General features: G+C 43.5%; 1 protein-coding gene across 1 annotated transcript in view; it reads right to left on the bottom strand.

Annotated features, from left to right (window-relative positions):
* Nucleotides 1-17431, bottom strand: part of LOC139386629 (ephrin type-A receptor 3-like) — a 183350-nt gene that overhangs the window by 118095 nt on the left and 47824 nt on the right. Inside the window, exons 3-5 of the mRNA XM_071132367.1 lie at nucleotides 7573-7773; nucleotides 7024-7131; nucleotides 5924-6275 (exon numbers count right to left, since the gene is read on the bottom strand). Of these exons, the coding sequence (XP_070988468.1) occupies nucleotides 5924-6275; nucleotides 7024-7131; nucleotides 7573-7773 (661 nt within the window). The remainder of the gene's footprint in view (nucleotides 1-5923; nucleotides 6276-7023; nucleotides 7132-7572; nucleotides 7774-17431) is intronic.

Here is a 17431-nt window from a genome sequence, read left to right as displayed (position 1 = left end):
AGCCATTCAGTGGTCCTGGTAGCCTGGGTAGAACTGATCTGAACAGCCATTCAGTGGTCCTGGTAGTCTGGGTAGACTAAGAGCAGAAGAGAACATGAGCAAAACTGAAAAAATAGACAATAGTATATGTGAAATACTTAACAACATAATAAAGAAATAAGATGCTGATGAGATTGGTAACTACATAATATACTTATACCAACCTAATCTGTATATTTCTCTTGATCTGTCTTTGGCCAGTTTCTTCATGAACTCCTGGCAGGGGAGGTTGAAGTTTGTCTTCACAATAAGCATGGTCTTGATGGTAGGAACAGTGAACCTATTTCTTGCTGCTGTCCATATATCATTCATTTGGGAGAACATTCTCACCACTGGTGCATGACTTCCAGGTAAGCACATGACAACAGACACTAATCTAGGGGAGAAAGGTGAGTAAGTGTACGTTTAAGAGAGAGAGCCCCCCCCCCCTCTCTCTCTTTCTCTCTCACTCTCTTTCTCCCTCTCTTTCTCCCTATCTTTCCCTCACTCAGCTGTGTGTGGGAGAAGAAGGTGCTAGTTGAAGTGAAGGGAGAGGAGGGGGAGGTCAATATTACCAGTACAGAACGAGGGAAAAACAGCAAAACTGAGCCCATGGAAAATGTAACATATTACAATGAACAAAAATATAAACGAAACATGAAACAATTTCAACGATTTTACTGTGTTACAGTTCATATAAGGAAATCAGTCAATTCAAATAAATAAATCTGACCCTAATCTATGGATTTCACATGACTGGGAATACAGATGCATCTGTTGGTCACAGATATCTTTAATAAAAGGTAGGGGCGTGGATCAGAAAACCAGTCAATATCTGGTGTGACTACCATTTGCCTCATGCATCACGACATATCTCCTTGGCATAGAGTTGATCAGGCTGTTAATTGTGGCCTGTGGAATGTTGTCCCACTCCTCTTCAATGGCTGTGCAAAGTTGCTGGATATTGGCAGGAACTGGAATACGCTGTCGTACACGTCAATCCAGAGAATCCCAAACATGCTCAATGGGGGACATGTCTGGTGAGTATGCAGGCCATTGAAGAACTGGGACATTTTCAGCTTCCAGGAATTGTGTACAGATCCTTGCGACATGGGGTCGTGCATTATCATGCTGAAACATGAGGTGATGGCGGCGGATGAATCGCACGACAATGGACCTCAGGATCTCGTCACAGTATCTCTGTGCATTCAAGTTTCCATCGATGAAATGCAATTGTGTTCGTTGTTCGTAGCTTACGCCTGCCCATACCACAACCCCACCGCCACCATGGGCCACTCTGTTCACAAAGTTCACATCAACAAACCGCTCGCCCTCCCGACACCCTACACGTTGTCTGCTGTCTGCCCGGTACTTCTCCAGCGTGTCAGTGACCATCGAAAGTGAGCATTTGGCCACTGAATGAACTGCAGTCAGGTCAAGACCCTGAGAAGGATGAAAAGCATGCAGATGAGCTTCCCTTAGACGGTTTCTGACAGTTTGTACAGAAATTATTTGGTTGTGCAAACCCACTGATTCATCAGCTGTCTAGGGGGCTGGTCTCAGACAATCCCACAGGTGAAGAAGCTGGATGTGGAGGTCCTGAGCTGGCGTGGTTACACGTGGTCTTCGGTTGTGAGGCCAGTTGGACCTACTACCAAATTCTCCAAATTCTGGAGGCAGCTTATGGTAGAGAAATTAACATTAAATTTCTGGCAACAGCTCTGGTGGATATTCCTGCAAAACTTGAGGCATCTGTTGCATTGTATTGCAAATTTTAGAGTGGCCTTTTATTGTCCATTTCATAAGATGCACCTGTTTAATGATAATGCTGTTTAATCAGGATTATCTTGGCAAAAGGAGAAATGCTCACTAACAGGGATGTACACAACTTTGTGCACAACATTTGAAAGAAATGTGCATATGGAAAACTGGGATTTTTATTTCAGCTCATGAAACATAGGATCAACACTTTACATGTTGCTTTTATATTTTGTTCAGTGTAAATATACATTCTGACAGAGTAAATATAATTGGAAGAATCTGGTGTTTGGGTGTCTGACAGGGATGAGAGCTGTAATGACTCCATGAACACTTCACACAGTACAACAGAGAGGGGGGAGAAGGGGAGGAAGGGGGGGATGACTGAGGGATGGGGCTGGAGCGAGACATAGAGGGAGAATGAGAGACAGTAAGAGGGAGATGAGCAGAGAGAGAGAGAGTATGGTGGAGAGAGAAACATAAAGAGAGAGAGGCTGATTCAAATGCATTAGTGAGTCAGTGTAACCTTGGTTTTCCCAGTGGAAGCTTTTCAGAAGCTCTGTGTGTGAAAGCAGGGCAGACACCTTTTTTTGTTTGGAGCAGGGCTTTAGCACTAAAAGCATGGTGCCTGTTCTCCTAGGGGCACATTAGAACGTTACGCAGGGGTGTCACGTCTCTTTGTGTCCTCCAGACCTCTTTGTTAAAAGCTGTGTGATTATTGACTAAGTTAATGTTTAGATGTTCTTTTAAGAGATATGACATTGAACAATACTGGACAACAGCCAATGTAGTTGCAATGTAAAGATCTATAGATGCCTAAGATCTAGCATGTTTTTGTTGGTACACCATAAATACAAAAGTATGTGGACACCCGTTCAAGTTATTGCATTCGGCTATTTCAGCCACACCCGTTGCTGACAGATGTATAAAATTGAGCACACAGCCATGCAATCTCCATAGACAAACACTGGCAGTAGAATGGCCTTACTGAAGAGCTCAGTGACTTTCAACGTGGCACTGTAATAGGATGCCAGCTTTCCAATAAGTCAGTTCATCAAATTTCATATTGTGAAGTGGAAACGTCGGTTGCAACACTCACTGCCAACTTCCAAACTGCCTCTGGAAGCAACGTAAGCACAAGAACTGTTCGTTGGGAGCTTCAGGAAATGGGTTTCCATGGCCAAGCAGCCGGTTGGAGTGGTGTAAAGCTCGCCGCCATTGGACTCTGGAGCAGTGGAAACGCATTCTCTTGAGTGATGAATCACACTTCACCATCTGGCAGTCCACCAGAGGAATCTGGAGAACGCTACCTGCCCCAATGCACAGTACCAACTGTAAAGCTTGGAGGAGGAGGAGTAATAGTCTGGGGCTGTTTGTCATGGTTCTGGCCCCTTAGTTCCAGTGAAGGACAATCTTAATGTTACAGCATACAATGGCATTCTAGACGATTCTGTGCTTCCAACTTTATGGCTACAGCTTGGGGAAGGCCCTTTCCTGTTTCAAAATGACAATGCCCCCGTGCACAAAGCGAGGTCCATACAGAAAAAAAAGCGAGGTCCATATTTTCGTGATCAGTGTGGATGACTAACCTGCATAGAACCCCATCGAACACTTTTGGAATGAACTGAAACGTGGACTGCGAGCCAGGCCTAATCGCCCAACATCAGTGCCCGACCTCACTAATGTTCTTGTGGCTGAATGGAAGCAAGTCCCCGCAGAAATGTTCCAACATCTAGTAGAAAGCCTTCCCAGAAGAGTGGAGGCTGTTATAGCAGCAAAGATTGGACAAAACTCCATATTAATGCCCATGATTTTGGAATGAGATGTTCGACGAGCAGGTGTCCACATACGTTTAGTAATGTAGTGTATGTCAATCTAACACATAGGTAAGAGCTCAACTTCAAAACACAATAAAAGAGACTTGTTATTCGGTAGAATAGCAGAAGCATGAATGGCATATCCTCCTCTCTCTCTGTGTGTCTCTATGAACAGCCATTCCCTGCACACACAGCGGCACCTAGCTTTAACTCATGGCTTTAGATGACACAGACACATATCTCCTGACCCCTGACCTGGCTGTCAATAAGGCTACATCATTATGTCTGCTGTTCAACACACACACACACACACACACACACACACACACACACACATACACACACACACACACACACACACACATACACACACACACATACACACACACACACACACACACATACACACACACACCACGCATACACACACACACACACACACACACACACACACACACACAAACACACAGTTATTGAGTTAAAGGTAGCTTCTTAAAGGCTCTTTGCTTGACTCATTTATTCTCTCTGGACAGGAATGAGTCACACAACAGACTGATGAGGTCACTAAAGGTCAGAGGTGTACCTGGAGTTTCAATAAAGTTTTAACTGTGGGTTCGTAGAATAGTGTTAAGAAGCAGTAAAACTGTGGTCATTCCACTATAGTGATCTGACACAATCTGACAGAATAATAATCTCACAATGAAAAGCACCAAGCAATAGTTGTTATTCTATTAGCCTCCTAGGGTATTTGGGCACCAGAACCAGTACTGCAATACTCTATATTCCCAAATAACTGGTGAGAAAACGTGTGTATGTTGTGCTGCATTGTACTGGAGCAACAAACAGCATACCTACATAGAGTATCATGGGGTTTAGTTTTCACAGCTGAGCCTTAGACAGCCACTAGCAAGGACACACACACACACACACACACACACACACACACACACACACACAGATCCGTGGAGTTTTACAACTCAATACTCTGCAACCTGAAGCATCCCCTCTCCCACTCTAAAGACGGAATAATGGAACACTCACTTAGTTCTGACTCATACTTCTCCTTTTGCTCACACACACACTCACAGATACAAGTCCATATACACACACACTTATAAAACAAACTGCCTCCCAGCAATTCCCAACCTTCTCTATAAACATTATCCTCGCTGCATAGGGGGTTGCCTAAAACTCTGACACACACACACACACACACACACACACACACACACACACACCACATTGTTTCCCACAGAGCTGCCGTCTCTCTCTGTATTCAGATTCTCTCTGGCACAGATTCTCAGTACTGCACACACCTCAGGAGGTTGGTGGCACCTACATTTGGGAAGATGGGCTCATTTTAACGGCTGGATTGGAATCAGTGGAATGGTATCAAATACATAAAAAACATGGTTTCTAGGTGTTTGATGCATTTCCATTTACTCTGTTCAAGGACATTATTATGAGCCGTCCTCCCCTCAGCAGCCTCCAACGACACAGCAGTAGATCTAGATCCCACAGAGCACTAGGACCCATCTAACAGGATCCACAGGGCACTAGGACCCATCTAACAGGACCCACAGAGCACTAGGACCCATCTAACAGGACCCACAGGGCACTAGGATCCATCTAACAGGATCCTCAAGGCACTAGGACCCATCTAACAGGACCCACAGGACACTAGGACCCATCTAACAGGACCCACAGGGCACTGGGACCCATCTAACAGGATCCACAGGGCACTAGGATCCATCTAACAGGATCCTCAAGGCACTAGGACCCATGTAACAGGACCCACAGAGCACTAGGACCCATCTAACAGGACCCACAGGGCACTAGGACCCATCTAACAGGACCCACAGGGCACTGGGACCCATCTAACAGGACCCATAGGATTTTTGCCCTAACACTACACAGCTGATTCAAATAACGAACTAATCATCATCATATTATGTTAATCAGCTGTGTAGTGCTAAGGCAAAAACCAAAACATGCAAGCAGGGGGCCCAGGATCAAGTTTGGGAACCCCTGCAATAAGCAACCACCAGGCAGAGTACAGTGTAATCACCTGATTCCTAATAGATTCACTGCCCACCTCATGGCTGTTGTGTGGTGAGCTTTCTGGAGCCAAAATGACTGCCGTGGCACTATTCGTTGGTTGTGTATGTAAAGTCAATCCTAGAACATGCACAAACCAACACACATTATATACACCGTACCCATTCACATTGAGGTAGGTCATTGTGTTCTTCTTATCCAGACCTACACCATCGACACAAGCCACCACACACACAAACACATAAACACACACACACATTGGAACCACTTACGTTGGCAGCCATCCTTATGCTCCTCGTACCCTGGCTCGCACACACACCTCCCGATGGGCACCAGCCAGCTCCCGTCCGCGCTACAGTACATCCTGGGAGTCTCAAACTCCTGGGAGGCGTTCACACACACCCCTCGCACTTCCACCAGGGCTGAGTCGCCCCCCGTGACGGTGTCGGGGAACTGGGCCAGGTTGAGCATGGTGAAGGGACACTTCTTGTAGAAGATCCTGACAGAGACCAGAGCGATGCAGGCCCCCAGGTCCTGGAAGGCCAGGTAGAACCCCTTCTTACTCAGGTTACTGATGTCACGGACCTCTGTGTTGAGCTTCATCACACGATCTCCCACATCCACCTAGAGGGAGAGTAACAAGATATAGTCAGGGATTATTTCCTCCACCTAGAAACAAGATTTAGTCAGGATTTATTTCCAGTGGTGTAAAGTACTTAAGTAAAAATACTTTGAAGTACTAATTAAGTTGTTTTGTTTGGTATCTGTACATTACAATTTTTTTTTTTTATCTTTGACAACTTTTAGTTACATTTTGAATGCTTAGCAAGAGAAAATGGTCCAAGATCACATCCATAATATCTGATCTGGCAGATTCACTAAACACAAATGTTTTGTTTGTAAATTATGTCTAAGTGTTGGAGTGTGCCCCTGGCTATCTGTAATAAAAAAAATAAAACAATTGTGCTGTCTGGTATAAGGAATTTGAAATGATGGATACTTAAGTACATTTTATCAATTACATTTACTTTTGAAGTATATTTACGCAAGTATTATTGTACTGGGTGACTTTCACTTTTACTTGAGTCATTTTCTATGAAAGTATCTTTACTTTACTCAAGTATGACAATTGGTCCTTTTTCCATCACTGTTTATTTCATCAACCTAGAAACAAGATATAGTCAGGCTTTATTTCACAGTTCTGTTTTTGCCACATGCGTAGTAAGTTGTATGTACATTGCCCGTAATCACAGGTCAAGAGACAGATCTTCTGGCATCCTCCTAATAGTTCCTGTTAGGATTGGGGGTAGGGTATGCTGATCCTAGATATGTGGTTAGAGGCAACCTCTACATTCAGAGTGTTTCCACCTACCTGTGTGAAGCTCTCATCAGCAGCGATTGTGTCTATCTTGATGTACTGACTCTCCTTGATGAACCACAAGTTGGCGTTGTTAGACTCATAGTAGAACATGTTGAAAGTCTGAATGAACAACACAAAAATTGACATTTATATTTGAAGAATAATTTATGTTTTATTATGCCTTAGCATATTCTATGGAAAAACATTTGAACAGAAAGATCACCTCTTTTGCGTGTGACACTCTCTTAAAATAGCACACCTTGGTTAGGCTAAGATTAAAAACGTGATGTTTCGGTCAACCATGACCTTCATCAAACATAAAGCAAGAAGAACATTGCAAACATGGCAGGACAGAGTAATGTAAACAATAAGCAGAACATTGCCGACATGGCAGGACAGAGTAATGTAAACAATAAGCAGAACATTGACGACATGGCAGGACAGAGTAATGTAAACAATAAGCAGAACATTGCCGACATGGCAGGACAGAGTAATGTAAACAATAAGCAGAACATTAACGACATGGCAGGACAGAGTAATGTAAACAATGAGCAGACGGACCTCTTTGCAGGTGCCAGGTACTCCAGGCAGGCTGTTACAGTCTCGGAGGGTGAACTTGATCTCGATGTAGACGCGCTGGGCTCCGTCGCGGGCGATGTGTCGCGTCCTCAGCCAGTTATTCTGACTGGCCTCCATCACGTTACACACTTGGTAGGTACGCATGGGAGTGTTCCTCTCATCCATCACACTGATCTCTTCCCACTGCAGAGATAGAGAGAGGGGGAGGAAGGGAGAGAGGGGTTTAGGGGATGGTGGGGGTGGTCGTGTCAGGGTGTGTGTGTGTGTGTTTGTGTCTTGTATGTGTGTGTTTAATTGACTAAAGATTTGTGTAAACTTAAGTAATCATGTAATATTGTGTGTACGTGCATGTGTATGTATGTTTTCATAAATGTGTATTTGCATGTCCACGTGCAGTGTGTTCAAGAGTTTAAGAGAGAGAGAGAGAGAGAGAGAGAGAGAGAGAGAGAGAGAGAGAGGGAGAGAGAGAGAGAGAGAGAGAGAGAGAGAGAGAGAGAGAGAGAGAGAGAGAGAGAGAGAGAGAGAGAGAGAGAGAGAGAGAGAGAGAGAGAGAGAGAGAGAGAGAGAGAGAGAGAGAGGGAGAGAGAGAGAGAGAGAGAGAGAGAGAGAGGGAGAGAGAGAGAGGGAGAGAGAGAGAGAGAGAGAGAGAGAGAGAGAGAGAGAGAGAGAGAGAGAGAGAGGAGAGAGAGAGAGAGAGAGAGAGAGAGAGGGAGAGAGAGAGAGAGAGAGAGAGAGAGAGAGAGAGAGAGAGAGAGAGAGAGAGAGAGAGAGAGAGAGAGAGAGAGAGAGAGAGAGAGAGAGAGAGAGAGAGAGAGAGAGAGAGAGAGAGAGAGAGAGAGAGAGAGAGAGAGAGAGAGAGAGAGAGAGAGAGAGAGAGAGAGAGAGGGAGAGAGAGAGAGAGAGAGAGAGAGAGAGAGAGAGAGAGAGAGAGGGGGAGAGAGAGAGAGAGAGAGAGAGAGAGTCAACAAAAAAAAGGAGATGATCGTGGACTTCAGGAAACAGCAAAGGGAGCACCCACTATCCACATCGACAGGACAGTAGTGGAGAAGGTGGAAAGTTTTAAGTTCCTCAGCGTACACATCACGGACAAAGTGAAATGGTCAACCCACACAGACAGCGTGGTGAAGAAGGCGCAACAGCGCCTCTTCAACCTTAGGAGGCTGAAGAAATTTGGCTTGTCACCGAAAACACTCACAAACTTTACAGATGCACAATCGAGAGCATCTTGTCGGGCTGTATCACCGCCTGGTATGGCATCTGCTCCGCCCACAACCGTAAGGCTCTCCAGAGGGTAGAGAGGTCTGCACAACGCATCACCAGGGGCAAACTACCTGCCCTCCAGGACACCTACACCACCCGATGTCACAGGAAGGCCAAAAAGATCATCAAGGACAACAACCACCCGAGCCACTGCCTGTTCACCCTGCTATCATCCAGAAGGCGAGGTCAGTACAGGTGCATCAAAGCTGGGACAGAGAGACTGAAAAACAGCTTATATCTCAAGGCCATCAGACTGTTAAACAGCCATCACTAACATTGAGTGGCTGCTGCCAACATACTGACTCAAATCTCTTGCCACTTTAATAATTAAAAATTTGATGTAATAAATGTATCACTAGTCACTTTAAACAACACCACTTTATATCATGTCTAGATACCCTACATTACTCATCTCATATGTATATACTGTACTCTATACCATCTACTGCATCTTGCCTATGCTGCACGACCATCGCTCCTCCATATATTTATATGTACATATTCTTATTCATTCCTTTACGCTTGTGTGTGCATAAGGTAGTTGTTGTGAAATAGTTAGATTACTCGTTAGGTATGACTGCACGGGCAGAACTAGAAGCACAAGCATTTCGCTACACTCGCATTAACATCCGCTAACCATGTGTATGTGACCAATAAAATTTGATTTGATTTGAGAGAGAGACACAGAGAGAGACAGAGATTGACAGAGAGTGACAGAGCGAGAGAGCGAGAAAGACCGAGACAGAGAGAGACACAGAGAGAGAGAGACACACAGAGAGAGAGACAGAGCTACTTTGTCTTCCATCATCTGTTGCCGATCTGTTTCCACTCGTGCTCAGAGCAGTAAGTGAGAACACTTCTCGCATGCGAAAGAAAACATTTCTATTCCTTCAAGGAAAGGAAAATAAACCAGAGTGGTTTCATAGAGTTTCAGAGACCAAAGAGGGGAAGCCGACAGCCAGGTTAAAACACACACGTGCGCATGCACACACACATATACACAAGCATATGTATGTATGTATGCACACACACACACTCACACAAACACACACACACAACGAGCCATCTCAGTTTGAATCAAATTTTGGGTGAGGAGTTGCACAGACCACCTCATTGTATAGACTAATGATTGACGAACACATATCACATTTCAGCATGTAAATCTCACAGTCTTAATTTTCTGGTCAGTGAAACTGTGAAACTTTCCCTGTCATTTGACTTGGATTGGATGCATATTAAACTGGAGTGTTGGGGCGGGGGGTGACAAATCAGTTTGAGGCAGGGAAGAGACAGGAAAGAGACAGGAAATAGACATGGAAGAGGAAGGTAGAAAGAGGGAAGGTGAAGACAGGAGAGAGAAAGACGAGGGAGTTTGTGACTAGGAAGCCAATGCTCTGATTTTGAGGGTCATTTAACTTGATGGGCCGACAAGCAGGCAAAAGCTGGACGCATTTCACCCAAAGCCTTGAGTATTACAACAGACTGAAACAGAGTCCCCCTTAGCTTCTTAAAATCCACTGGCCCTTCAGCAACTGGCCCTACCAATGATATAAACATGTTGTGTCCTATCCTATCCAGCTGGGACTAGACTACCACTGAGTTTATATCATTGGTAGGGACAGTTGTTTTTACAGACCAATTGACCTGGCCAGGGGAATCTCTATGTCCTGTGAATAGGCTATAACTACCATGATGTTACGACTCTGAGCGACATAGAAAATTGTTGCATTCTACTCAAGGCCAAGTCTTTCTCTTGTCTTTTTTTTTCTCTCTCTCTTTGTATTTCAGCATTTAGAAAAAGAAAACGACAGATGAGGATGGAGTGAAAAAGCGAGCGAGGAATGAATTAGGGAAATTTCAGATGCGGGTGGCAGCTAAATGGACCCACCTGTGTCGAACTGGGCCCAGTTGAACATTACAGGAGGAGATACGCACATACACAAACACACACACACAAACGGCTGCATGCACACACAAACACACACACACACACTGCACAGATGCACACACAGCTGGTTATCTAGAGAGCAGTGAGTATTGAGTTAAAGGGGAAAGTTATTGAGGGATAAGGAGGGCATTATGACGTTTTGTTTATTTCTCTCAGAGTGGACGTTGAGAGTGAGGATTATAGAGACTTCCTTGATTGTGTATGGATGGAGCTGTTTCAAGTTGAAGGAATCTGTTCATTGTCAGACTATTTGGTCTAGTGGCCACTTGGATTTCTTTATAGTCCATCTACCTAAGGAATTGCTCACTTCACTTCTTAGATTCATTTGCTTTACTCTAAATCACCATATCGTTTCCACAGCTTTTTTTTATGTTGAACTGTAGCATAGTCCTGAAAGACATTTTAAGGGGAAATGTGAGGGACCTGTTAATCTCTCGTGGACAGACCACGTAAACATAAGCATCTGACCAAATTACGCAAGATTTTAGTTCTGGGTTAAATGAGAATAGGGACCTGTAAGATTCTAACAAACCAATAGCATAAAATGATACTTATCAATGTTTTATGTCTGTTGTTTCCAAAAGCCTCCTCCCACAACAATAAATATGAGAAAATCAAACACGATAGTGTGTAAGGTTCTGCTTTTCTTTTCTTAGTCAACCTTGTGTTATTTTTCTTTGTGTTCTTTGTGTTCTGGAACGTAGCCCTGTTTCTTTGTGTTCTGGAACATAGCCCCGTTTCTTTGTGTTCTGGAACGTAGCCCCGTTTCTTTATGTTCTGGAACGTAGCCCCGTTTCTTTGTGTTCTGGAACGTAGCCCCGTTCCTTTGTGTTCTTGAACGTAGCCCCGTTTCTTTGTGTTCTGGAACGTAGCCCCGTTTCTTTGTGTTCTGGAACGTAGCCCCGTTTCTTTGTGTTCTGGAACGTAGCCCCGTTTTTTTGTGTTCTGGAACGTAGCCCCGTTTCTTTGTGTTCTGGAACGTAGCCCCGTTTCTTTGTGTTCTGGAACGTAGCCCCGTTTCTTTGTGTTCTGGAACGTAGCCCCGTTTCTTTGTATTCTTGAACGTAGCCCCGTTTCTTTGTGTTCTGGAACGTAGCCCCGTTTCTTTGTGTTCTGGAACGTAGCCCCGTTTCTTTGTGTTCTGGAACGTAGCCCCGTTTCTTTGTGTTCTGGAACGTAGCCCCGTTTCTTTGTGTTCTGGAACGTAGTCCTGTCTTTCATTTTTGTTCATTGATTTCACCTGTGGTGGTTTCTCACCTGGTCTCATCAGCTCCCTATTTAGTTCAGTTCTTTCTGTTTGTATGGTTGAGGTGTTGTTTGTTTTTGACTGCCTACCTGTGTTTGACCATTGCCTGCCTGCGACCACGATTCCTGCCTTGTTAGAAGGCTTAAGAAACATCTTAATTAACAAGGCTTAATATACATCTATGCGCTCTGCGCATGAATCTACACCTTTTCTCTCCCTGAGTATTCAGTACATAGTGTTTGCTTTCAATCTAAACAAAATGATTCTGAAATGATGAATATGGATGATGCTGTCCAATTTTCCCATGAGTGTTTGGTAGGAAAATACTATTTTTGTGAACCAGAGAGAACTGTTTAGATAGTTTGGAGGGTTTAGACACGCTCTCTCAATCATCACACACACACAATCAGTGAAACTGTTGCTATAGCGATGGCAGTTCGGGTTGACCTCTAATTAATTCTGTTCTGATCCCTTGGCCAATCACAATGAAACTGACCCGATTGCTTTGAAGTGGGGCAAAACTGTAGGATCAGGGCTTTTGTTCAACCAATCATTGGCTTAACATAAGTTCCCCTCGCAATTATCTGGTAGTTACAGATACTTACATACAATTGGTCATCAAACTCAAACAACGTCTGTTAGAGAGAAAAGAGTAGGGGAGGGGGCGATCCCAAGAAATTAATAAAGATATGGGTAGTGTGTAACTGTTTTCTATCCCTCGGCAGAAATGCCCCCGCTGTGTGACATAAATGGATTGCCCAGACTCCGGCACACATCTGGCTTTGGGTGGGCCATATTAAGTCTGACCAGCGGGGGTCAAGTGGTGGTGGATTGAGTCCGAGAGACAGCTATCCAGCCGAGGCCATATCTGAACGGTGGAAATGTCTGTCTCTGTGACCTGCCTGCAGATCCCGGGGTCAGAGTTGAAATAAATAATCCCCCTCATATGAAACACAAGATCCAGAGACCTACATACTGCTCCTCCTGCTCAGTGCCTCAGCTATACTTCCCTCTCTCGCGCGCTCGCTCTCTCGGAGGGCAGGTAGCCGAGCAGACTAAGTGAAAAATCTGTCGATGCTCTCGATAAGATGGTCTGCTAAATGACAAATGTTAAATGTCTCCCTTATCCCCCACCTTCTTTCCTGTAATGAGCATGTTCTAATTTCCCATGATCTTCCCTCTGTTATCCTGGAGAGTGAGTGAGGGGGAGTGAAGTCTATAATGTATGTCTCAGTTTCATAGAGTTGCTGCCACCAGTAGGACTCTGTGACAGCCTAAACGTTTGTTTCTTGAAAGAAAGAAAAGCCATGAAAAGATGCATGGAAATGGTTTGGTTATGACTGGTGCTTGATTGAACTTGGTGTTTATCTTGCATCATTCAACTCTAAATGTGTATCTCTTTCTCTCCCATCTTCCCTCCCTCCCTCCATCCCCCTCTCTCTTTCTCTATCCCTCTCACTCTCTCCCTCAATTCAATTCAATTCAAGGAGCTTAATTGGCATGGGAAACATATGTTTACATTGCCAAAGCAAGTGAAATGGATAAACAAAAGTGAAATGAACAGTAAATATTACACTCACACAAGTTCCAAAGTAATAAAGACATTTCAAATGTCATATTATGTCTATATACAGTGTTGTAGCGAAGTGCAAATAGTTAAAGTACACAAGGGAAAATAAATAAACATACATGTGGGTTGTTTTTACAATGGTGTTTGTTCTTCACTGGTTGCCCTTTTCTTGCGGCAACAGGTCACAAATCTTGCTGCTGTGATGGCACACTGCGGAATTTCATCAAAATTGGGTTTGTTTTTGAATTCTTTGTGGGTCTGTGTAATCTGAGGGAAATATGTGTCTCTAATATGGTCATACATTTGGCAGGAGGTTAGGAAGTGCAGCTCAGTTTCCACCTCATTTTGTGGGCAGTGTGCACATAGCATGTCTTCTCTTAAAGACCACCAGAACCTACTGGATTCTCCAATTACACTGAATGAACGACAGGACAAAATACAAACACTCCAACCCTAAAAGGCCTATGCTGTTGATGATATCCTAAATTAAATTATAAAATATAATCACCACAAATTCCAATTGGCTATACATAAACTCTTTAACATCATCCTCAGCTATGGCATCTTTGTCAATATTTGGAACCAAGGATTGATAACCCCAATCCACAAAAGTGGAGACAAATCTGACCCCAATAACTACCGTGTGATATGTGTCTTCAGCAACCTTGGGAAAATCCTCTGCATTATCATTAACAGCAGACTTGTACTTTTCCCCAGTGAAAACAATGTACTGAGCAAATGTCAAATTGGCTTTTTACCAAATTACTGTACGACAGACCACTAGCCAGGGTAGCCTAGTGGTTAGAGCATTGGACTAGTAAGCGGAAGGTTGCAAGTTCAAACCCCTGAGCTGACATGGTACAAATCTGTCGTTCTGCCCATGAACAGGCAGTTGACCCACTGTTCCTAGGTTTTCATTGAAAATAAGAATTGTTCTTAACTGACTTGCCTGATTAAATAAAGGTAAAATAAAAAAAACATTCTCCTTGCAAGCCTTAATTGACAAAGAAACAATCTGTAATAGTCCTGAGTGTGTAGCTGGTGTAGATAGTCAGGCGCAGGACAACAGAATGGCGTAATCAATGTATTTTACTCAAAATACAAAAAATACATAGCAACATAACAAGCCCACAAAACGGAACAATCACTCACAAACAAGACATGACTTGCCTGGTTAAATAAAGGTAAACAATAAAAAATAAATATTCAAGTCAGAGGGTTAAATAATAAACAAGTAATTGGTTGAGTGAAGCCAGGTGTAAAAGACAAAGCCAGAACAAATGGAAACTGAAAAATGGATCGGCGGTAGCTAGAAAGCCGGTGACGTCAACTGCCGAACGCCGCCCGAACAAGGAGAGGGACCGACTTCGGCGGAAGTCGTGACACAAACTAAAACAAAGGCAGAGACTAGTCATGTTTTGTTGACTTCAAAAAAGCTTCTGACTCAGCAGTGCGGCTTGGTTGGGTTGTGTTTCGGAGGACGCATGGCTCTCGACATTCATCTCTCCCGAGCCGTACGGGAGTTGTAGCGATGAACAAGACAGTAACTACTAAGAAAAAGGGGATAATAAAATAAAAAGCGTCTGACTCAATTTGGCACGAGGGCTTGCTATACAAATTCATAGAAAGTTGTGTTTTGGGAAAAACATACAACATTATAAAATCCATGTACACAAACAACAAGTGTGCAGTTAAAATAGGCAAAAAGACACACACATTTATTTCCATAGGGCCATGGGGTGAGACAGGTATACAGTGCCTTGCGAAAGTATTCGGCCCCCTTGAACTTTGCGACCTTTTGCCACATTTCAGGCTTCAAACAGAAAGATATAAAACTGTATTTTTTTGTGAAGAATCAACAACAAGTGGGACACAATCATGAAGTGGAACAACATTTATTGGATATTTTAAACTTTTTTAACAAATCAAAAACTGAAAAATTGGGCGTGCAAAATTATTCAGCCCCCTTAAGTTAATACTTTGTAGCGCCACCTTTTGCTGCGATTACAGCTGTAAGTCGCTTGGGGTATGTCTCTATCAGTTTTGCACATCGAGAGACTGACATTTTTTCCCATTCCTCCTTGCAAAACAGCTCAAGCTCAGTGAGGTTGGATGGAGAGCATTTGTGAACAGCAGTTTTCAGTTCTTTCCACAGATTCTCGATTGGATTCAGGTCTGGACTTTGACTTGGCCATTCTAACACCTGGATATGTTTATTTTTGAACCATTCCATTGTAGATTTTGCTTTATGTTTTGGATCATTGTCTTGTTGGAAGACAAATCTCCATCCCAGTCTCAGGTCTTTTGCAGACTCCATCAGGTTTTCTTCCAGAATGGTCCTGTATTTGGCTCCATCCATCTTCCCATCAATTTTAACCATCTTCCCTGTCCCTGTCTCTCTTGAAGAAAAGCAGGCCCAAACCATGATGCTGCCACCACCATGTTTGACAGTGGGGATGGTGTGTTCAGTGTGATGAGCTGTGTTGCTTTTACGCCAAACATAACGTTTTGCATTGTTGCCAAAAAGTTCAATTTTGGTTTCATCTGACCAGAGCACCTTCTTCCACATGTTTGGTGTGTCTCCCAGGTGGCTTGTGGCAAACTTTAAACAACACTTTTTATGGATATCTTTAAGAAATGGCTTTCTTCTTGCCACTCTTCCATAAAGGCCAGATTTGTGCAACAACTGATTGTTGTCCTATGGACAGAGTCTCCCACCTCAGCTGTAGATCTCTGCAGTTCATCCAGAGTGATCATGGGCCTCTTGGCTGCATCTCTGATCAGTCTTCTCCTTGTATGAGCTGAAAGTTTAGAGGGACGGCCAGGTCTTGGTAGATTTGCAGTGGTCTGATACTCCTTCCATTTCAATATTATCGCTTACACAGTGCTCCTTGGGATGTTTAAAGCTTGGGAAATATTTTTGTATCCAAATCCGGCTTTAAACTTCTTCACAACAGTATCTCGGACCTGCCTGGTGTGTTCCTTGTTCTTCATGATGCTCTCTGCGCTTTTAACGGACCTCTGAGACTATCACAGTGCAGGTGCATTTATACGGAGACTTGATTACACACAGGTGGATTGTATTTATCATCATTAGTCATATAGGTCAACATTGGATCATTCAGAGATCCTCACTGAACTTCTGGAGAGAGTTTGCTGCACTGAAAGTAAAGGGGCTGAATAATTTTGCACGCCCAATTTTTCAGTTTTTGATTTGTTAAAAAAGTTTGAAATATCCAATAAATGTCGTTCCACTTCATGATTGTGTCCCACTTGTTGTTGATTCTTCACAAAAAAATACAGTTTTATATCTTTATGTTTGAAGCCTGAAATGTGGCAAAAGGTCGCAAAGTTCAAGGGGGCCGAATACTTTCGCAAGGCACTGTATATCTTAAACCCTCTTCAACAGATTTATCAATGAATTACCGAGTGCACTCGAATAGTCTGCAGCAACTGGCCTCAGCCTACTAGAATCTGAAGTCAAATGTCTACTGTTTGCTAATAATCTGGTGCTTCTGTCCCCAACCAAGGAGGGGACAGAAGCACCTAGATGCTCGGACAGCACCTAGATGTTCTGCACAGATTTTGTCAGACCTGGGCCATGACAGCAAATCTCAGTAAGACACAAATAATGGTGTTCTATAAAAGGTCCAGATGCCAGGACCACAAAAACACATTCCATCTAGACACTGTTGCTTTAGATTTGATTTGATCTTAGAGCACACAAAAAACTATACATACCTCGGCCTAAACATCAGCACCATAGGTAACTTCCACAAAGCTGTTTACGATGTGAGAGTCAAGAAGGGCCTTTTAT

This window comes from Oncorhynchus clarkii, chromosome 28, assembly GCF_045791955.1.
Source record: "Oncorhynchus clarkii lewisi isolate Uvic-CL-2024 chromosome 28, UVic_Ocla_1.0, whole genome shotgun sequence".
In the NCBI taxonomy this organism is placed as follows: domain Eukaryota; kingdom Metazoa; phylum Chordata; class Actinopteri; order Salmoniformes; family Salmonidae; genus Oncorhynchus; species Oncorhynchus clarkii.
The sequence above is the reverse complement of the archived record's forward strand: the minus strand, read 5'-3'. Positions and strand labels throughout refer to the sequence as shown.